Source organism: Lactuca saligna, chromosome 2 (genome assembly GCF_052625555.1).
Source record: "Lactuca saligna cultivar CGN05327 chromosome 2, ASM5262555v1, whole genome shotgun sequence".
In the NCBI taxonomy this organism is placed as follows: domain Eukaryota; kingdom Viridiplantae; phylum Streptophyta; class Magnoliopsida; order Asterales; family Asteraceae; genus Lactuca; species Lactuca saligna.
Window position 1 is genome coordinate 175,549,775 of NC_136418.1, and position 24,236 is coordinate 175,574,010.

At 35.4% G+C, this 24,236-nt stretch overlaps 1 protein-coding gene across 1 annotated transcript; it reads left to right on the plus strand.

Moving 5' to 3' along the window:
* Positions 1–10,099: 10,099 nt before the first annotated feature.
* On the plus strand, positions 10,100–13,417 carry LOC145032914 (putative methyltransferase PMT11). Its single transcript, XM_078981873.1, has 9 exons — positions 10,100–11,123; positions 11,280–11,429; positions 11,505–11,775; positions 11,863–11,973; positions 12,043–12,202; positions 12,284–12,541; positions 12,610–12,732; positions 12,812–12,889; positions 12,994–13,417. The coding sequence occupies exons 1-9, from the start codon at positions 10,473–10,475 to the stop codon at positions 13,196–13,198; spliced, it is 2,007 nt and encodes a 668-aa protein (XP_078837999.1). The 5' UTR covers positions 10,100–10,472; the 3' UTR covers positions 13,199–13,417.
* The last annotated feature ends 10,819 nt before the right edge of the window (positions 13,418–24,236 follow it).

Sequence of the window (24,236 nt, forward strand, 5' to 3'; positions counted from 1 at the left end):
TTTTTAGCCCAAAATAAGTGTTGTCAAGCCATTTTGCTATTTTTCTTGGTATACTTTGCATGTAGTAGTATATTTTATGCTAGTATAAAATATATCTCGGTTTTTAGCAATTCATAACTAGATCTAGCATCAAAATCATACAAAACATACATATAAGCATAGAAATCAACCAAAACAATACACATAATGATGGATCTACACCTTTGCTTGTATTCTCCCCCACAAAAACTTATAAAAACCGAAAATAAGGGGCTATGAAGCTCACCTTAGGGGGTAGTTTCGGTTCTTGAAGAGAAGATGGAAGAAGGCTTGGTGATTTTTGACCCTAGTACCCTTTGATGAAGATTTCGAGTTTATGGAGTTCTAAGACACAAGTTTATGATTTCATGAGAGTTAAGAAGAGATTTTTTGAAGATAAGAAAGAGTCCAAAGCATGGATCCAAGTATAGCCTTACCTTAGATGATGATTTTAGTGGAGAATTTTCCTCTTGAAGCCTCCTAATTTTCGATATTTTTATGTGGAGAGGAAGGAGAATTTCTTGAGTAATCTAGAGAGAATTTGTGAGGTGTATGTGTGTGTGCTACTCTCGGCCGAACAAGAAGAGGGAAAGAGAGAGGTAGAGTTGCATGGAGAAATGAGATGGCATGGAGGTTTGGAGGGTAATGCATGGATAACCACCATATAATAAAGAGGTGGCATGCATTAGTCAACCTTCTTCATTTCTTCTTGGATTTGGGCCTTGGGCCGAGAGTTTGGATGGAAAAGGAAAGATTTGGGCTTTAAAGCCCTCAAGCCCATATAGAAGTTAAGTTGGATGAGTTTTGATCTAAAAGAAACATATTATGATCTTCATACTTGGTTGGGGTAGTTTAAGTTAATCATGGATCAAAGCTTTTAATTCATTTCATTCTAGGCCCATTATGGCCCAAAATATTGAAATAAGTAAATGTGGGTCCAATTAGAGCCCATTTAAGGGTTCTAAGCCCATGATAGTCAAATTGGAAGCTTATTGGTCCATTTAGGTCCAATAAGGAAGTCCTAGTCCAAAATGGACCTAATCAAGAACTTCTAGGGTTTCCAATTGCTTGATGTAGTGAATTGGGGTTTAGTTTTCCATTGAGTAAGCATCATACATGCTTTTGAGTTTTTGAATTCAACATTTACTTGAGTATAGTGATTACAAGACACAAAATTTCTAGTTGTGACACCTCCAATGCCTGATACTCCACCTGAGAATTCCCATTCTCTTCCACTTAGGGTTCTAACTACCACGCAACAGTTAAAAATAAACTCACACTCAAACCAGCTTAACCAGTACGATCATTCCTTACCATGGAATGAATAAAATACGCAAAATGATACTTCCGCTACAGATCAATCAGAGCCCAAGAGAAACTTGAATTTCGGCTGGACATATCCAACATGCAGAATGGCATATAACGACCCTAAATAACCTTAAAAATAGCAGAAAGTCAATCTGGGATATAACTTACCCAATCCAACATAATTCCAACACAATACAATTCCTAAAGAATGCAGGGGATGACACGCCCTCAAGGCATCTGAAGAAATCCTGACCTCCTCGTCGTGAGTTACCCTGACCAACCTGAGAGTACGCTGGAAGACTCCCCTTTGATCCCAGGTGAAATTAACTAATAAACATGATTCCCTTCCCCGCTTGCAATCCCAATGTCATTCTGACACCAAACTTTCCCATCTCCCGAGATTAGGGATCTTACTTGCCTCACAAGATACTCATGTCACATCAATCCACATGTGCTCACCAACACTAAAATACTGCCGCCAACTACTACGATCAACTGACCCCGAGCTGGAGATACAACCTGACCCTGGGGTCACAAGCGTGCTCCTTCCTTCAAACTCAGAAAACTAAAAGGGTACAACCCTTGCAATAGATAACGAAATTCCAATCTGTTAATCAACCATCCTACTTCCAACTGTAAAACTTAAGACGACCATAATCATCGCTCCCTTCCTAAGTTACGCGACTCGTATTCCCAACGTCGAGCAAAACCTTCGAGGCCCCAAACACAACTCACTAGGTCTGTAGCACACAATACAAAATCCAAAATGCCACTGGGCTCACATACCAGGCCCATCCCTATGACTAAGCAGCCACACGACCCTCCATTGGTGCCAGATAAATATTACATGAATACAATCACACGCCCCATCGTTTAAACAATCTTAGGCTAAAAGATTCAATACCACAACGGTTGGACTCAGACGAGAGCTGCGCAGTAGGACTAAACCTCTCAGCCTAAGATCCTTTAAACCATGAGATATGTGACTTAGCGTATCTACTCAATAGCTAGTTCACACGCAAAAGAGTCACATATCATCCAAACAAGGAAACTCTATAGGAACTAAGGCATAACATAATCAGACAATTCTACCATGCAATTCCTGAAAGATCCCTAGCCTATTGCTAACATGCTATTCTAACATATCATCAGCTCAAATAACTATGTGGTAATTTTGGGTCTACTTACTGGCTCCGGCTAATCGTACACATCACATCCTCTTTAATTATTTTGAAAACCATTTGAAAACTTGTTTGAAAACCCTTTTTCCTTAGTTTGAGACTGGATTCGAATGAATGTTCCTCTAATTCACTCAAACCAAGGTTCTAATACCAACTTATTACATCCATAAATTTTCGGTAAAATTTAAACTTTCCAAAACATTCCTTTTTTATTAGAAGTGTTTACAAAATCATTGTTTCGAAAACATTTATTTAAAACCGGAATCATTTACACATAGTTTTCAAAACAATCACATTATCAGAGTTTCCTAGAAACCATAAACCCAAAACGCGAGGATGTGTATGGTCACGTCTTCACCTTGCCAAAACATCTGAAGTACCTGAAACCATAAACCAAAAATGTAAGCACAGAGCTTAGTGAGTTCCCCCAAAGTACCAACATACAAACAACAACACATATACAAATATACAACATGCATACAAAGTCATCAACATGACTGGACCGCCTCATCGAGCCTTCAACCTATCTGGACCACTCTCAGAGCCTTCAACATGTCTCGATTACCTCAACGGGGCTTCAGCCTGTCTGGGCCGCTCTCAGAACCTTCAACATGTCTAGTTCGCCTCGCTTGGCCATCAACCTGTCTGGACCATTCTGCGGGATTTCGGCCTGATTGGTATGCCCTGATGGGCCTTCAGTCTATCCGGGCCACCCTGGGTATGTTGGCCTTCAACACAAAGTAGGCCCACCTTAACCCAGCCACACACACACAAGCCATGTAGGCATATATGTCACACCCCCGAACCAGACAGCGGAAATGTCCGAGGGCTGTCGTGACTCAATTGAATACCATCACAATGAATATACATGAAACATAACATCATACATCACCAAGCATTGGAATAATACAACTGGTAGCGTTTACATTTAGTACATTGTTCCCTAACATTACATGCCCAAAAAGTAGATTGTTCGGTGCTAATTAAACAAGCAGCAAAACGTCACTGAGTACACTTATCCCTTCGTCTTATCTGTTACCTGAGAATACAAGTATTTTGAAAAACGTCAACATATGAAATGTTGGTGAGTTCATAAGTAATGTTTGAAATCCAATGTTTGTATTGTTTCGAAAACCACCAGAAAATCCGATATTTTCTGAAAGTAGTATAGCGTAAAAAAAAGTGTGAAGATCCGTGAGTATGCTTGTTTGTTTTCTATAGATGTAAGCGTACGAGTTGTAAAATTCGGCATGTAATTCGTAAGTGTATTAGTTGAAAACCCTAGGAAAACCCGACGTTTTCCTATCACTTTGCTTTAATTAGTTTATGTGTTGTTGTTTCGTTACATTAGAGGTATTCGTTGAGCTCCGGAGGCATTGAGTATACAGTGGGTGGTGAATTGTTGTAATGTCCGTTAATGAAAACGTCCAGTCGACAACCGTACTAGCGATCCCTTAGGCGTCACTCTCACTTATTCACACAACTCAATCCTCCCGGACTTGTGTAGTCCCACGACCGAAGAGAAAAAGAGAAGGTGCGAAACCCTCGGTATTTCCCTACGTCGTTCAAGACCATTGCAATTGCGAAGGGCCCGAAGCCCAACCCGCAATCGTGAGTTCCCGACTTTACTAGCAGCACCGAAGGACCCTTGGGGACCAGCAGCACGTTTGCCATTGAAAGTCCTTTTACACGCGGTTAAGTCGTATTAGACCCAACTACATGTAAGCAAGTATCCTTTGGGCCTAAAGATCATGTCATCGGGCTAGCTGGGCTCAACAAGCATGATTTGCAACTTTTGGGCCTAAGGAGTGTACATCGACGTATTGAGTAATTCCACGAGAGTATAGAGTTCCGAGAGTTCCATATGTGTATTGAGCGTTGTAGTGTTAGTAGTTTTGGATTTGTTATTGATTCGAGACCGAATCAATTCGTTTAACAACGATTTTTGGTATTGTTGTGTATTGTGTTGGTAGTCGCGGTGCCAATATTCGATCAAGTTGCGTGTATTGAATTAGCCTTGAAAGTTTTATGTTTTCAGCCCCTCATTGTTTGTAAAATTTACTTTTTCAACCCTCTAATTATATAACTTTCCGGTTTGGTCCTTAAATCATTTTTCTTGACATTTTAACACCAAAAATTATTGAAATTAATATTTTTCAGCATATTTTTCATTGAAAACAGTTTAAGTCCCTGAAATTGCAGTTTTCTCGATTATAACCCCTCTTTTTCGCAGTTTTTACAATTTTGGCCCCAATTGGAAAATTTTTTGCAACTTTGGTCCTTTTTAAATTTGAAAAGCATTTTAAACCTTTGAAAAGTACTTGTAACACTAGTAGTCCACTGTTTTACAGAAAAACACAGTTTTGGCCCTCCAAAACAGAAAATTTCGCATAATGGGCCCTATTGGGCCGAAATTGTCATTTTTAGCCCATTAAGCTTGAAATTTATGTTTTTAATCCTCCAAAAGAGTATATTTTTCAGAAAATACATTATGGAAACTGTTTTGACTCATCTCACCCATCAGATTTCGAAATATTTCATTTTGGGCCCTTCAACTTTGTATTTTTAACATTTATGTCAAAAAAATGAGTTTTTAGCCCAAAGTATGTATTGTTAAGCCACTTAGCTATTTTTCTTGGTATACTTTGTATGTAGTAGTATGTTTTATGTTAGTATCATTTAACATAAAGTATATCTCGGTTTTTAGTGATTTATGACTAGATCCAACATCATAATCATACCAAACACACATATAAGCATAGAAATCATACAAAGCATACACATAATGATAGATCTACACCTTTGCTTGTATTCTCCCCCACAAAAACTTATAAAAACTGAAAATAAGGGGGTATGAAGCTCACCTTGATTTGTTGTTTCGGTTTTTGAAGAAGAAGTGAAGAGGTTTTTGGCCCTAGCAAGCTTCTTGAGGAGCTTTACAACTTAGATGGCTCTAAGATGTATGATTCACGAAATGGAAAGGGTTAAGAGGAGATTTTGAAGAAATCAAGAAGCTAAACCATGGATATAAGTAAAAACTTACCTAGGATGATGATTTTTGGTGAAGAGTCCTCTTGAAAGCACACACCAACTCGAGATTTTTGATGGAAGAGGGAAGAGGTTTTTGAGAGTGTTTAAGAGAGTTTTTGAAATAAAAATGAAGGTGGTGAGAGGGTTGGCCGAGAATATGGAGAGAAGGTATAGAGAGATCATAACCTTGTTATTTGTGAGGTAATAGTTAGTCTTGAAACATGAGATGCTACCATAGATATATGGTGGTTAAACATGAGTTGTCACATGCATGCTTGGTCTTCATTTATCCATTTTTTTTTGTATTTAATAAACATGGGCCGATTTGGGCTAAAGAGAAAGGAAAGAAATCATCTTGGGCCCACACTCGAATTTATGAAGCCCAAAAATAAATTTTCGGCCCATTGGGGCAAATGAAATCTTTTATGGCCCAACAAGGCTCATTAGAGGTAAGATGGATTATTTTAGGCCCACATGGCCCAAAATGCTAAAGTTTTATGAATGTGGTCTATTTAGAGCCCAATTAGGGCTTCTAGGCCCAATAGGAGAATTTTTAGTTCATAAGGAACTTGGAATGGGATTACTAAGGTTTCCAACCCTTAGTTAAACATATGAGGTGTATTTTGAACGAGGATAGAGTATTGTATTCACTTAGAGTACAAGTTATCACACTAGGTGAATGATTGCATGAAAGTAGAATTTCCTAGCAAAAATGCTAGTTGTGACAATATAACAAATAAGCATACATATAATGTACCGATATAAACATTATCGGGTTTATTGATTGGTAGCACAAAGCAATCAAGTCTCAACCCAACCATAATACATTAACACATGCTACTCGAAAACATACGATCAGGACATATAACAGACAGATCTAACAGATTACTAAGCATAACATCATCCCATCTATCAGGATACCGATCTAACAGATCATAACAACATGGCAACATCCTATCTACCAGGATACCTATCTAACAAATCACTAAGCATAACATCATCCTATCTACCAGGATACCGATCTAACAGATCATAAAATCATGGCAACATCTTATCAACCAATATACCAATCTAACAGATGATAATAGTAATCAATCATAAGATAAGCCAGCATAACAATCCAAAAAGGTTCGGCCTTGGTGCCTTTGACTTTGTAAGTACAGTGAGGAAAACTCACCTCGCAAGTACCGGTGACTGACAGAATCCAACTCTCGAATCACGGCTCCGAACTGAACCGCCTACAACTACCATGTGACTACTCCATCAAAATATCGAAATACCAAAATACCCTTAAAGTCAAACTTGGTAAACCATGGTTAAAGTCAAAGTCAACAGTCAAGGTCAATAGTCCATGTTGACCCAACTTGTCGAGTGCATCTTGCAACTCCTCGAGTTCCTTTAGTGTTCATAAAACCGGGAAAAACCCTAGCTAACTCGTCGATTTATCTCATCAACTCGCCAAGTTCACTCAGTATCCAAAAGGTGGGAAACCCGATCCAACTCGTCGAGTTTTCCTAGCCTTAATGCATTCAGACACTTCCAAGCAAAACCAAAGCCCCAAACTATATATATGGTCCCTTAGGACTGAAATACCATGTAAAGTTGCTAGGTTTACGTCCATGCATGGCATCAAGAAGGCTAAAACACTCAAATAAGGCTTATCAAGGTACTTAGGACATGTAGGAGGGCCAAAACTTGATAAAGTTGGAAACTTTAAGTCTATGGAGGCCATGAGATGTCCAGATCTGAAGTCTTAGCTTCATGACATGCTCAAATGCAATACTGACCCCAAAATAAGCTAATAATGGCCATAAACTTTCAAATAATGAGATCTAGACAAGGGGATGATCAAGATAACACCTTTATACCTCCAAGTGGCTGCAACAACACTGAAAATCTCGAATCTAAAACTTCTCTCTTCAGCTATGCACCACCAACTTCAACCCCTTCAAGAAAAACACCAAGCAACACTCTTTAAACTCTCACACACTCAAAATGGAAGATGAGGCACGATTTAGGGTTTCTCTGGATTGAAGGGACGATGAGGGAGGCCAACAATGAGAGTTAAGGCCTTTGAATAGGGTGCAAAACCCTAAAAATTAGGGTTTCATCTTTAACCTTCAACTCGTCGAGTAGGTTAAAAAGACGTTTTCAAAAGCAATCAAAGAGAAGATCGAAGAGAACGAGTCACAAGATGAAATGAAAATGAGTTCTCCTTCCAAACAGACTAGAAGACATAGTTGATTAGATCAAGAAACTTCGAAATTGATTGGCATAACCAACTATTTTGTCCATGTTATATAATTCACGCAGCCTTCTTAGTGTCAATACGACGAGTTGGGCCTCTCAACTCGTCGAGTAGGCTATCTAAACTACTTAAAATCCGTAGAACTTCATTCCTAGAAATCGGGATGTTACACTTGGCCTTTAACTCACATTTTTATTATAAAAAGGTACTAAAAAAACCTTAGATCACATAAACATTCAATAAAAATAAAAATAAATTATCTTGTTTGTTACTTCATTTACTATGTAAAATTATTGTAAAAACACAATAAATTAAACTAATGTTATGCTCTCACATTTAACCATTCTTTCCATCACGATAAATAGGAAGTTTAATGCTTCACACTAGAAGTAAAACATATTGATGGGTTTGGCCAACAATAAGTTTTTGTTGCCTTAATGGCCCAATCGTGGATATTGCAATACCACAACTTATGGGATAGCGGTATATATAGTATGGATTCTGATTATGATTGTGTCTTGGCTTTTCTTCGTAACAAGCTTCCGAATATTGAAGTTAGCAGTTTTACTACTAAGGACACCGTCCCCTATAAATCCCAGAATACACTGGCGAGTGCCATTTTTAGTAAAATTGTCAAGGATATGGAAGTGCATTTCGACATGTTGGCTCGGCAGAAAGCAATTTTGCAGTGTTTACAAGCACCACAACCTCAAGATTTTCTTCTACCTATCCCTATAGATGGGCTTGGCCAACATATGTTCCATATGGAGTATCATACTATCCTAAAATATCAGCTCATGATCCCAAGATTCCCAACTGACGAGATATGTCTGGTGTGCCGCAAGGCATGTTTGAACATTTTCGGAGAGCATGCAGTTCATTGTAAAGAACTCTCGGGGTTTAAATACAAGCACCATATGGTTATGGATGTTTTTTTTGACATATTTAAGTGTGCCTGAGTTTTCGCTAAGAAAGAGGTACCTGTGAATTTCTTAATCGACCCAATAGAAGGAATGTCAATCTTAGATCAACTGACGTTTTGATTTTCAGATGAGTTTGAGGGAACATGCATGTGTGGACCTTACCAGGGTATCCCATCTCGTGGGCTTGAGGGATGGGGGTTTCAAGGCGAGACAAGATGCTTTAAAAGCTGTTACACGCAAAGTTACAGAACATGAAAAATCATGCATGGAAAATCAACATGTGTTCATACCATTTGTGTCTGATATGTTTGGTTTCCCACGCCAAATGTGGTGAAACTTTTTAATTGGGTAGAACAGATCATGCATAACAATGTTATATCCTGTAGATCTATGGATATAGTATTCAAAAGAATTGGTTTTTTACCATACAAAAAGGTTTAGCGACACAACTTGATTCTTATTTGTTTTTTCACTTGTTATACTGCGAAAACTAAGTTGTTTATTGATTTAAAGGTTTTTAATATTGAACTTAACTTCATTAAAAAAAATTAAACATGGTTATGCTTTAAATTTTGGGCACGAAATTTGGATTAAGCACTTCATGTATAGTGTTATATACAAAATATTCAATCTCATGTATAGTATTTAATGGATCTTCAACCAACCTAAACGAAACCATTTAAAAACCTAAAAAAAAACGTATAACTAAATAAAAAGACTAAAAGGATGTTTTGTAAAGATGTTACTTGAACAAGTAATAATAGAATTTGATTTTCAATATATATAATCTCCCTATCTAATAAATGAATAGGGTTAATCTCATTCCGCCATGTGTCAAGCCATTAAATCAATAATACGCACATGTCATTATTTTGGTTCTCCAATTTGAATTTCATTTTACCACTCATATTCATAAATACTCATAAATTTTTATATTTTTATATAGTAATAAAATATATCAAAATATGTCAATATTACCCACCCATTAAAGGATATTTACCAAATTTGTTTACACTTATTATGTTTATATTTTTCTTTTATAATTCCTTATTTTTTAATAATATATGTTTATTTTAATAATTTAATTTTCTAATTTATATTATCAATTTTAATTTGTAACCGTGGTTTCCACGGGTTATAAACTAGTCAAAATAATAAAATGTGAAGAAAAATATGCAATTAATTATTGAGATTAATATGAAGTTATTTTCATCTACTTTAATAAACCAATTTTTTAATTATAGTATCATTTTTTTTAAACACTCATAAGTCCTAAGGCCTAAGCAATAAACTAAAGGGCCTTAAATGAAGTGTAGTAAGAGTTTCGGGGTCCAAGATGTATAAATCTAGTTGATAATTAATAATTATGATTAGTTTGTTTTTAGCTAGTCTAGATGCGATCTTCTTAATGTTGATGCACCCAGTGGATTCATTCGCCGTCTTCCTCGTCTTCCTGGCACTACACAGAGAGCTACGCAGCGGGATCAAAATCACATATGCACAGACACCTATACATACATTCAGGCGTCGTTTAAGGCACTTCATTGACTATTGACACAGAAATATATATACATATATTATACAGAAGGAGAGAGAGAAAGAGAGGGAAAGCGACTTCAACACTTCACTGAATTGATGGCACAGTCGAAGCTCTAGATTATGTTGACCAAAAAGCGTTCATCACACACATAGATCTTTGAGCTTTTAGTCTACGTTTACATGTATTAAACTCACAGGTAGGGGAGGGGCTTAGATCTGAGGATAATGCTTACAAAGATGAAGGGATTTGGTTCGTTAAAATCGCCAATTTTTGTGAAAACGGCTGGATTTGCCTTCGTCGCGCTAGCTTTTTTCTACCTAGGTAAGCATTGGTCCGATGATACTTATCAGCAATTAATCTTTTTCAGTTCGAACTCCAACCCAAATGCAAAAATCCCTTCGATTTCAATTTCGCCAAACTATAACAAAAGCTTTGATATCAAGTCTTTAATCAACGACACAAAAGAGGTAGAAACAGTAGCAGATCATACGTTACCTGCAATTCCACCACAACCATTGCTTTCTCCGCCGGCGGTGCAGAGGCTAGGTGTAGTGGATGAGAATGGGGTGATGAAGGATGAGTTTGAGGTAGGGGAGTATGATCCCGATGTGGTAGAGAACCGCAATAATGAAACGAAAGCGGTGGAAGATGATCAAGGGACTGTTAGGGTTCTAAAATTTGAGATTTGTCCGGTGAGTATGAGGGAGTATATACCATGTTTGGACAACGTGGATGCGATTAAGGAGTTGAAATCAACTGAGAAAGGGGAGAGATTCGAGCGACATTGCCCAGAGAAAGATAAGGGATTAAATTGCTTAGTACCTCCGCCCAAGGGTTACAAAGCCCCCATTCCTTGGCCAACAAGTCGTGATGAGGTAATCTTGTTCTTTAGTTTTCTGATTTGCATAACATGCTGTGAATCTAAAATTCTACATACAATTTCACATGAGGTCTCCGTTTCTGTTTCTGTTTCTGTTTCCATCTTCTTTTTCCTTATGAAGGATATTCGTCTGTTTTGCACTTGAACACAGGTGTGGTACAGTAATGTCCCACATGCACAGCTTGCTGAATACAAGGGTGGTCAAAACTGGATCACTGTAGACAAAGATAAATTTAAGTTTCCTGGAGGTGGCACACAGTTCATTCATGGTGCAGACAAGTACTTGGATCAAATTTCACAGGTATAATAACAATAAAGAAATCCCACTCTTGTTTCATCTTTTTATAATGAAACTAACAGACTTGTATCTGTATAGATGATCCCTGAAATTGCATTTGGAAATCACACCCGTGTTGCATTAGATGTTGGATGTGGTGTAGCAAGTTTTGGTGCATATCTATATTCAAGAAACGTACTCACAATGTCTGTTGCCCCAAAAGATGTACACGAGAATCAAATCCAATTTGCACTTGAACGTGGTGTCCCTGCAATGATAGCAGCTTTTGCAACAAGAAGACTTTTATATCCAAGTCAAGCTTTTGACTTGATTCATTGCTCAAGATGTAGAGTCAATTGGACACGTGATGGTATAACTTTCTTGAATTAGATTACTGAACAACAATCAATCTGGGCGTACTTTAATTTCTTTCACTTGTTTACATTCGATGATGAAGATGGGATTTTGCTAATTGAGGTCAACAGATTGCTGAGATCAGGAGGGTATTTTGCTTGGGCTGCACAGCCTGTTTATAAACACGAACCACTTCTTGAACAACAATGGGAAGGTAATAATGAACCTTTTTTTGTCTCTATATATATTTTTTGTTTAATTTCATTTTTATACATACTCACAGAGATGATGAACCTTACAACTCGTTTATGCTGGAATCTTGTGAAGAAAGAAGGGTACATTGCTATATGGCAAAAACCACTGAACAATACTTGCTATTTAAGTCGTGAATTGGGGACCCTACCACCATTATGTGATAAAAAAGACGATCCAGACGATGTTTGGTAATTTTTCTTTTCTCTTTTATTTTTTTCTTGATCAAGATCAAAGTTGACCTGACCGTGGTTACTTATTTTGACTTTAAGGTATGTTGAGTTAAAGCCGTGTATTTCTCGACTACCAGAAGATGGATCCGGAGCAAATATTACGGATTGGCCCGATCGATTAAACAATCCACCCGCAAGACTCCAAAGCTTAAAACTTGATGCTTACGTGTCAAGAAATGATCTTTTTAAAGCGGAATCAAAATACTGGAAAGAAATAATAGAAAGCTATGTACGAGCTTTACGCTGGAATACTTACAAACTTAGAAACGTGATGGACATGAGAGCCGGCTATGGAGGGTATTTCCGTCTTTTTAACTTTTCCTTTCATTTGTATAACTCTCCTTAATTCCATTTTTAATTTGCAGTTTTGCAGCCGCGTTAATTGGCAACCAACTAGATTGTTGGGTGATGAATGTGGTTCCTGTTAGTGGTCCAAATACATTGCCTGTCATCTATGATCGTGGACTCATTGGAGTTATGCATGATTGGTATAAAACTATAAAATACTTGTAAAATTATTCAATAAATAATAATAATAATAATGATATTGATGACCTTGAATGACAGGTGTGAGCCATTTGATACATACCCAAGAACCTATGATCTGTTACATGCAGCTGGCCTCTTCTCAATTGAGCAAAAAAGGTACTTACTACTTACTACTTTACTAGTCACCACCATAATTTTTCTTTTTGGTTAAAATAAATAGAGTAATGTGAATGTTGTATTATTGTTATTGTGATTATTAGGTGCAATATTAGTAGCATAATGATTGAGATGGATAGAATTTTGAGACCTGGGGGACGTGCTTACATTCGTGATTCGGTTTCGGTTATGGATGAGCTTGAAGAAATCGGGAAGGCCATTGGGTGGCGTGTGGCAGTTAGGGATACGGCGGAAGGGCCCCATGCAAGTTATAGAGTTTTGACATGTGACAAAAATCTGCCGAGGTGATTTTTTTTTTTTTTTTTGAAAGCAAAGTGCTTGTTGTTCTATTTATTTCGGGTAAAAAAACTACATAGGATAAACAGATAAAGGTTCAGGGTTTTATTTATTTATTTTTACGGGTTTTAAAGTGTAGCATAATGAGGTCTTGTGTATTATATTTTCATTTTGTGGTTAATAGTTATGTTATGTATGATATTACAAATTATTTGCTGATTTGGGATTGAATGGAAGGTGAAAGGGAATGTCGTTTTGTTACCTTTTAGGATAGGGTTCTACTTCTACATATGTTCTCAAGGCACATAATTACAAGTTAAACAGTTACATCGTCATAAAGGTTAACAAGCATTGATCTTCTTTTTTATTTATTTATTTATTTATTTTTATTTTTTAACAAAAAAAGACAATACAATAGGTAACAAAATCAGCCCCTTTCCACACATTCTAGGCCATTTAGCGGGAAGTACAAAACATATCATCATTTTTCCTGTTACGATAAATTTCGGTGTAGGGTACAATTATGGATCAACCCATCCAATGAAGTCGCTATTGGACCCAAATGTTGGATTAACCCCAAAAAAGTCTTCATGGATCTTCAAGTCCAAAGCATATCATCATTTTTCCTTTTGAATCAGAGGAAACACAAGTTATAGATTATGAAGAGGAAAGTTGCGAAGAAGATGGGTTATTTAGGGTGGTAATGTATATATAACTAAATGGCTATTTTTACCAAAAAAAAAAAAAAAAAAAAAAAAAAAACAAACAGTTTTTCTCCAAAAAAAAATAATAATAAATAAATAAATACTCCTTCTGTTTCATATTTATTCTATACTTTTGATTTTTAAAATCTTTATTCTTTAACTTTGATCTTAAATATTTTTGATTTTGATGTATAATACTTACAAAATATATTAATAGATTGTGTTTTGAATGTTATAAGTTTCATCAAGTAGTTTAACATACAAATAAAAATATTTAGGATTAATTATGAAAAATAAAGATTTCAAAAATAAAAACTCTACCGTAAATATGTAAGTCAATATGGAACATAGGTAATATAATTTAGAGTAAATTACACGAATGGTCCCTATGGTTTAGAGCAATTTGTACGTTTGGTCTCTAACTTTTTTTTTTATAACTCTGAAGGTCTCTATTGCTTGTTTTTCTTACGCACTTGATCCCTATCTTACCTAAAAAAACTATTTTGCCATTGATTTTATTTACTTATTTAAATAAACACAACCCTAACCTCACCCCCTCACCTTACCTTACCCACCCTACGATTTTTTTCCTATTTAAATAATAGTATTTTTAGATAAAACAAGGACCAAGCATGTAACAAAAATAAATAGTAGGGACCAAACATGTAATAAAAACAAACTATATGGACATTCCGAATTAAAAAAATAAGTTAGAGACCAAACGAGCAAATTACCCCAAACCATAGGGACCATTCATGTAATTTACTCTATAATTTAAAAGGGTTTATACTGTTTATAGCATAATACAGCGGATGACATAGCAGTTTTGATCACAATTTTATTGTAGCGGCTAGAGACGTGCAACAACGATCAACATTCTGTATTGTCAAAAGTCTACATCAAATTTCTGAATTTGTTTTAAAGAACTTAAAAGATCGTAATTGATGAAATGTAATTTTTACCATTAAATCTTTAACAATTTTCCATTAATTTTATGAGCAAAACCTGACAATAACTTTTAAAAGTTAAGAACATATTCCTTAATTCTATATTTGAATGAAAAGGTATAATGGTATAATACTGTATTCCATTATCGAAGGACACCTGACAGGCTAATACTTAATTTGCTATTTGAAAAGAAAAAAGAAAATTACTGTTAATAATATTACTTTGAAGTTTAACTTTTAAAATGATTTTATCTGATTTGATGGGAACCTGAACCTCAGTGGTCAATATTTTGTATGATGCAACACAACAGAAAAGTTCAAATTGAATGTATGCCACGTACGATGGAAAAGGAAAAGTAGTCTTTGTTATGAGAGATTAATTTGATCAAAATTGCCAAACATTAGCTTTGGATAAGATCATGTTGCTTCTTTGGTCGTTCAAACCCGACATATTAATGGAACATTTTCTCTTAGTGTTATAATAGCATCGTAAGTTGATAATGAGAGATTCTATGCATATCAACGTGTTTGACATTTTGCAAAATGACATGTCAATTTCTATATCTTGCAATAGATATTTGTTGTAAGAATAGAATATTTTTTTACAATAGAGAATAAAATAAGTTTTATTCTCCAACAAGATATGGTCAGCAGACACAACACAACATAGAATAAAGTAGGAAATCCAAATTCAAAATATACACGTATAAGAGATCAAAAAAAAAAAAAAAAAACACTCTCTCTAACAGAAACCCATTATCTAGGTTATCGATGGTTGGTTCCTAGGATGGGGTGGGGTGGAGTGACAATCGTGTTGTATTCAGGTTGATTGGTTGATGGATCACAAAAGCTTAAGTCGGACACGAATCATATAAATATTTGTGTCGTCTTGCTCAACTGTTACTCAGATTAGCCATAAACATGTTATAGAGAAGCTTATTTGATTGAGAATGATTTCAATTGTATTATATTGAAGAATGATACAAATATTTCATAAACATGTTATAGAGAAGCTTATTTGATTGAGAATGATTTCAATTGTATTATATTGAAGAATGATACAAATATTTATATACAAAGAAAGAATTGTAGGCTAACCTAATTTCCACAAGTACAAGGCATGTGATGAACACATCCTTAAGACTAGGACTAACAATACCAATTTTAATGACTAATTCCTATTGATTAATTGACTTGATTAAGTAGTCGTTATTACCCCCCGACAAGCTCAAGTGCAGGTTGGACTTGGAGCTTGTGTCGTAATTGAGTAACTCGATCTTTGCCCAATGGTTTAGTAAATATGTCAACCAACTGGTCTAGAGAAGATACTTGGCAGATGTTGAGGTTTCCGAAGTCGACCTGTTCACGAACAAAAAGAAAATCAAGGGTGATGTGTTTTGATCTTGTGCGTATCACAGGATTCTTGCACATGAATGTGGCCCCAAAGTTATCACATAAGAAGATTGGAGGTTTTAGAAGTGGAATATGCAAGTCTTGGAGAAGTTGTTGTATCCAGATGAGTTCGGCAGTTGTGTATGCAAGAGCTCTATATTCCGCTTGAGTGCTCGATCTAGCAACAACACGTTGTTTCCTAGATGTCCAATTGACGAGGTTCGGACCATGGAAAACTGCAAATCCGTATTGCGAATGGTTGTCATTAGAGTCCAACTTATAGTCAGAGTCGGAATAGGCTAGTAAGCACTCCGGTTTGTGAGGTTTAAAGTGAAGACAATGATGCATGGTACCATTGAGATATCTTAATATACGTTTGACGGCTTGCCAATGAAGAGTTGTTGGAGCATGCATGAATTGGCACACGCGATTCACTGCATAGGCAATGTCGGGTCTGGTTTATATTAGCATATTGGAGTGATCCTACAATTTGACGGTACAATTTTAGGTCCGGAAACGAGTCGCCACGGAAAACAAGCTTGGTGGATGGATTTGCAGGTATCGACACAGACTTGGAGTCAAGCATTTTGGTCTGTGTGAGAAGATCCTATATGTATTTTTTTTTGCGAAATAGTGAGCCCATAAGTTGTTTTGGTAATTTGCACTCCTAAGAAGTAATGGATATTACTGAGATCTTTAAGTGCAAACATTTGATGTAGATTTTGAATGATTTGTTGGATGAACTGGGGGTTGTATCTGTAATGATTAAGTCATCAACGTACACCAAGACATAGACAGTTACACTTTTTGATTTGTGAACAAATAGGGAAGTGTCTGAATGGCATGCGCGAAACCCATGGGTGCTCAAGTGTGTTTTGAGTTGATTGAACCAAGCTCTCAGAGCTTGTTTTAGACCATACAACACCTTATGGAGTTTTCAAATGTGATTTGGTCGAGACCTGTCTTCAAAACCACGAGGTTATTGCATATATACCTCTTCGGATAAGACACCATGCAAGAAAGCATTGTTGATGTCGATTTGACGTATGAACTAACCGTGAGATAGAGCCATAAAGATCACGAGACGGATGGTTGTTGGTTTTATTACAGGGTTGAATGTCTCAAAAAAATCCAATACCCTCCTCTTGGCTGAACCCTTTGGCAACTAGACGAACCTTGTACCTTTCAATGGTACCATTGGAGTGTCACTTGATCCTGAAAAGCCATTTACAACAAAAAATGTTACTGTTAGAGGGTTTTGGGAAAAGGGTCCATGTCTTATTACACATTAAAGCATCAAATTCACATCGCATTGCATTTAACCAAGTGGGATTTTGGAGAGCTTGTGGGATATTACTTGGTTCAGTGTGGGGTGGAGATGTGATGAGATGGACTAAGGTATGTGGTTTGAGGGAGTTGGTGTGAGCATGAGTCACCATTTGGTGTCGAGTCTTTTCAGCAGGATGGAAATAACGAGGGGCATGTTGTTTGGTGTGGGAGCTTATGGTGGGTCGTTGATAAGATAGGCTAGAGGAGGAAGGGGAGGATAAGTTTGGTGGTATGGGGGCTGTGGTGTGAGATATAGGTGGGGATATAGGTGGTGGTGTCGGTGAAGGAGGAGCATGAGTGAGGAAATTAATGTCTGATCATGTGGGTGGAGAAAAGGAAGGAATGGATGGAGGAAGTGAATTATCTGTGTTATATGGGAATACTGATTCATTGAAGATGACATGACGTGAGATGTAAATTCGTGAGGTTGGGCGATATAGACAAAAATAACCTTTGTGAGAGGCGTTGTAGCCTATAAAGACACATAGGAGAGAGTGGAAGTCAATCGTGTTGGAGTTGTAGGGTCATAAGAATGGATAACACAGACATCCAAATGTTCGTAGGAAAGCATAATCAGGTGTGTGTTTATAGACTCTAGAGTAAGGGGATACGTAGTTTAGAGTAGCTATGATTGTGCGGTTGTGGAGATATGTTGCAGATTTAAAAGCGTGTTCCAAAAAATCATGTGGGAGAGAGGATTGAGCGAGAGGAGACAACCTTTTTTTGATGATTATGCAGTTTCTACGTTTGTATGCCCCATTCTATTCAGGGGTGTAGGGACAGGTGATGCGATGTTCAATGCCACATGACTGAAGATAAGAGGAGACAGACCGGTATTCACCTCCCTAGTCTGATTGAAATCTTTTAATGTCACATCCAAACTGCATTTTGATCATGGTTTTGAATGTGATAAATGTTTGCAAAGCCTGAGATTTGTTAGAGATAAAATAAATCCAGACAAATTTAGTGAAGTCATCAATGAATAAAACGAAGTAATGATTGCCATTTATTGAAAACATGGGTGAAGGACCCCATACATCTGAATAGATTAGTTCAAAAGGTTGAGTACAAGAAACATGAGCAGTAGAAAAGGGAAGTTTGTGACTTTGCCTAACTAGCATGGTTTACAGACAAATGGTAAGTCATTTGTGGATGTGGGAAGATTAAAGGTAGATATCAATCTTCGAAGAATAGCTTCACGTGGATGTGCAAGCCGATTGTACCAACCAGTCATGGATATACGCACACCATATAGAGCCATTGTAAATGTTGAGTTATTTGTTGATGGTGACAATCGATACAGTCCTTGTTGAACGTGCCTGCAAATGAGAGGTTGTCCCTGAAATGTCTTAACAAGGAAATGGTTAGGTCTAAACTCCATGTACACATTGTTATCTTTTGTTAGTTGTGAAACATTGATGAGATTTTTGGTTAAGCGAGGGACAATAAAAACTTATGGTAAATGCAGTGATGATAATGAGCCAGAATGAGTAATAAGAAGATTGTTACCATTACCAACTTGAAGTTTGTCATCCCCGACCTATGGTTCTGTAAGTTGTAGCTTGTTGAGTTCAGGGGATACATGATCGATGACACTGTTATCAAAGTACTAGTTTGGGTCGATAACAATACATGGACTGGTTGCTTGAGCTATGTGGGCTTGGCATTGCTAATCACGGGGATTGGGCCGTCTGGAGGGGTAGTCATTTTGGTTGTCCTGTTGCCAACAAGTGATAGCCTCATGGACAGACTTGATTTCGACATATGTAATTTTCTGATTATTTTCACATAAATATTTTTTAGGTTTTTTTTTACATATGTAATTTTCTGATTATTTTCACATAAATATTTTTTAGGTTTTCTTTTTTCCTTTCATTTTATTAATTGGGATGACGTGGTTGTGATGTCAGATAATAAAAATGAAGATACGTAATGAGAAAATGCTTACTAAAGGGAGGAGTGAATCGTAGAGGGTTGGAGTGAGCGGGTTTGACCAAACAGGAGGAGAGGGATGAGCGGGAGGAGAGCAAGAGAGAAAGAGAGGGTATTGAGGGTTCCTCAAACCGCTGAAAGAGAAGGAACATGGGGAAGATGGGTTGGGAGGGATGGGGTTTAGGCAGGTTCGGCTCCCTCCACAAAGGGTTTGGTGGGTAGTGGGAAGGACGGGGACGATTCCGTCGATCCTAAGGGAATCGAACTAGGACCTTCATGGAAATACTGCAGTGCTATAATTATTTAGCCAAGAATACTTTAATATATACTATTTTTCTAAACATAATATAGATGGTAAATCGTCTATTTATTTAATATAACGAACAATTTTATTTTGTGAAGTCTGTGAACAGTACAACCCATGCTTTAGTACAACTCATGCTTCGTTGGATTCATTATGTAATAAAACTATTTCAAAACACACCCTTAACATTTTATATTTTTATTTAAACTCCAATTAATTTGTTATTTATTTAAAATTTATAAATAAAAAATTATGTTTATAGTATTAAGGTTTCAAATAGTTTAATGTTTAATTTTTGTTTAAGAATATTATGTTTTATCGATAGATTATGAAGATGGCTACTATAAACATAACAAATTCATTATAAAATAGATATTTCTGTAAAATCTAAATTTTATTTTTTTAAGTTTATTTTTCATAAATGACATTAAATTTTAAAAATAAAAATATACTGAAGGAAGAATTTTATGTATATGATACTCTTCACTTTTATTTGGATAGTTCACAAACTATTTTAAACATTTAACATTAAAATTTGTATCAAGTAAATGAAAACTTGACCAATGTATTTTTGGGTTAATGGTATCTTTAAGGTTAATATTTAAGTCTCATATATATATATATATATATATATATATATATATATATATATATATATATATATATATATATATATATATATATATATATATATATATATAAAATAACATTATATAAGCTTAGGTACCTAACCACATCATACTACGTAATTTTGTATCATATTTGCATTGTAATCACCCAAAGTTCTTAAAATTGAACCTCATAACTTGATTACTTCCAAAATCTTTGGAGTTTCACAATTATCTTCCTTCAAATGATGTCTTTCTATCGGAGACCCCTTGATTGGCTTCATATACTACCGTTACAAATCAAATGGTGTAGGAGGAATATAATGGTGAATGTCTGAAAATCTTGGAAGTAAATCAAGTTAAGGGTTGAAGTTTAAAAACCTTAGACGATTGCAATGGAAATATAATGCAAAACGATGTAGTATAATGCGGTTAGGTATCTAAGCTTATATAAGGTTGTTAGGTATATTCACTTTACCCTATATATATATATATATATATATATATATATATATATATATATATATATATATATATATATATATATATATATATAGAATTAGTGAGTAATTTTAGAAGCATATTAGAATGTATATACTTTTGACCACTTACATTATTTTTTGTCTTAGTTTTTATTAATTTCATGAAAATACATTTAACAATATTATTTTCGTCCACCTTCTTTATATATAATTTTTCGGATCAAAACTATATTCACATACTTTTGTGTTTGTATAATCGTTACCATGATATACGTGGATTGTTAACATTTGTAAATTACAATCCATACACAAATTGTGAAGGAGTTACCCCACGCATCAAATATACGTTTTAATCAGTCGTATAATTTTTTTATAGTTTCCGTTTTATTAATTTTCTTAAGATATACTTTCAACTTTATATTTGTCGGTCTCTAAACTTTATTTTGATACTTTTGTGGTCCATCTTAGATATTTTAATCATTTCATGCTATACGTGGACTATTGATATTCGTAAATCACATCGTATATATGAATTAATCCGTACATCAAAGTAATGTTTTGATCTCTTACATAATTTTTTTATAGTTTTCGTTTTTATTATTTAAAAAAAGAGTTCTCCGGCACAATGCAGGGAATGAATTAAATACTAGTTTAGTTTATTTTTCATAACACTTTTTTAGATTGTATTAAAATATATATATTTTAAAAACTAACCCATCAAATTATCATATGCCCAAAATTTTCAAAGAAGACAAATACCAAATTTTGCTGTTTTATGTTTTGTATATTTAATAATCTAACTAAAACATGCCAAAAAATTCAGTAAATTAGATTTTCAACTTTTTTAAGAAAAACAGTATTTAATCAAACTAAGAAGAAAATAAAATATTACAAATGTAGAATCAAACCTTATTCTAGTTCTCGTGGTTGAAAATCAATATTGATAAAGGTAATATTGACTTGGAAGAATATGATGTGTGTATATGTGGAGTCCACATGGAATGATGACTAGTTTTCCGATTGTAATCCAGCACACAGAGAGTGACACCGTGGGGTTGAACCGGTAGACGTGGGTGCACCTGATGCTGACTTGTGTCCTAATCACCATCCTCCTGGGTGGACTATGTTCACCATTATCCATTCACATGCGCACCACCTCGGATTTTTAGTTTTATGTATAAACATTTCACTTTCTATATACATATTTACCATTTAATAAACATCTGGAAACCTAAATTTTGATTTCATATTGTAATTTATCAGCAAAAATTCATAATATGATTGGACACGTAAGTGACATAAAAACACGTGACGTCATATTCGCTTTATGTCAGAAGTTGTGCTCTAACAATGTGATCCTTGAGTTGTATATGAAAATTTACACTGATTGGAGCACCACCACGTCATCACAACAAAAAAACTAACCTTTAGAGGCGACCAAAACGTCGCAATTGATCACGTTTGTCGTCGCTAAAGTTATTAGCGACGACATGTCGTCACTAACGAGTCGCCGCAATTGACTCGTAGCTAATAGCCGGTTGTCGTCTTTAATACTTGTCGTCTCTAATACACGATTGTCGTCGCAAATAACATCGTCTCTATTAATATTCCGGCTATCGGTTGGAGTTTTTCCGATAAACTTCCCCGGAGGTGTGTGTCGTCGCAATTGGTAGTCGTCCCTAAAGGCGTCGCTTTAAATGTTTTTTTTAATTTATTTTTTTTTATTTTTTTTAGAAAAAACATATTTTTTTATAATATTAACTTATATATATATATATATATATATATATATATATATATATTTTAAAATACAGTTTTGATAAAAATATATAAATAAATACATACCACATTATATAAAAACATCAAACATACCATATTCCATAAAATATCTAATAAATCTCAAATAAACATCTAATATATATTATACATAAACTATCTTCAAAATCCAAAATAACATCCTCCATATCCTAAAACAAGAAATACTAGTTATCTTCATCTTCCCCATCGTCCTTCGCATCGTTGTTTTCCTCATTGACTTGGTTTTTAAACGAGTGAATAATGTCTCCAATGGTCGTCACAAATGTCGGATTTTGAATAAAAGTATTCACATCAACATCCTACAATTAAGTCACAAGCACATTAAGTCATTAAAAATTCAACAAACTATCAAACCATCAAAGCACAAAATCAATTAAGTCTTTAACAATTTAACAAAACTACCAAGCTACAAAATATTACTACAAATACATTAAGTCTTTAACAATTTAACAAAACTACATGTGTTGGTTGCGGTGCTTGTGACTGTGACTGCCATTGAGATGAAACACTTGTACCCGCATATATCAGCTGAAGAAGGTTTAGGCCCAATGCCTCTCACGTGCCTCCTTCGTGTACCCAACACATTCTCAAATATTGCGATCCAATCAATGTTGTCTGGATCACCACCAGAGTCGGCTATGTGATGAGTCTGTAGAACAACCTCAGCAACCACGGCATTCTGTATTTCACAAAGATTGTTATATACGTTAAAACTAAAAAAAAAAAAAAAAAAAAAAAAAAAAAAAAAACAATTTACATCATTTTTAAGTAATAATAACTTACATATTGATCTTCAACCAAAGGATCAACAAATTCGTCTTTTTTTTTTTTTATTCACGTGCGCACGATGAAATGCTTCAAATCTATTCAAATTTTGTTTAACATTATGAAATATGTTATAGTTGAATAAACATTAAAAAATATGTTATGGCTGAATAAGCATTAACGTAACTTAATTTCTTAAAACAAACACTACCGTAACTGCAAGTCCCTCCACGATTCTCAACTACTTGCTTCTTCCGACATTCTTTGTTTTCAGCGGATCGATTTTGATGTTTTTTTTTGTTAAGAAGCGGTCAATAGCAGCATTCCAACGCTGCAGATCCATACCCGTAGGGGCTTGAGCCCTTGCTGCCTCCACATCCCTTGCAAAATCAATGAAACGATTTTTTGCCAGATTTTTAAAGCCTCTATACCGCTCACATACCCGATTGTTCCGCAATGCCCAATAAGTTGTAGCCATAGGATCATTTGTAATCGCTGAAAAATCAAACCATGACTACAAAAAAATAGAGAAATTAAAAATAAATCAAATTAAACAATATGAAATATATAACTTTATAAATAATTACCAAAAAATATTGGAACATACCAACCCTTTCTGCTTCAGAAACATCATTCCATGTATTCTTATCAAAACCAATGTCCCGCCACATGTAGCTCCCAACCTCCCGAATGAAGCATTTGTACAAAATGAGCCGTCTGGGACGAAGGGGTAGCCAAAAGGACACGACACCTTTAGTGTCAATGCCCT

Excerpts from the sequence above, each read along its gene's own strand:
- LOC145032914 (XM_078981873.1), top strand. The coding sequence starts at position 10,473 with ATGCTTACAAAGATGAAGGGATTTGGTTCGTTAAAATCGCCAATTTTT. Across the intron at positions 11,776-11,862 it reads AGTCAATTGGACACGTGATG|ATGGGATTTTGCTAATTGAG; the intron begins GTATAACTTTCT and ends TCGATGATGAAG. Across the intron at positions 12,542-12,609 it reads ATGAGAGCCGGCTATGGAGG|TTTTGCAGCCGCGTTAATTG; the intron begins GTATTTCCGTCT and ends TTTAATTTGCAG.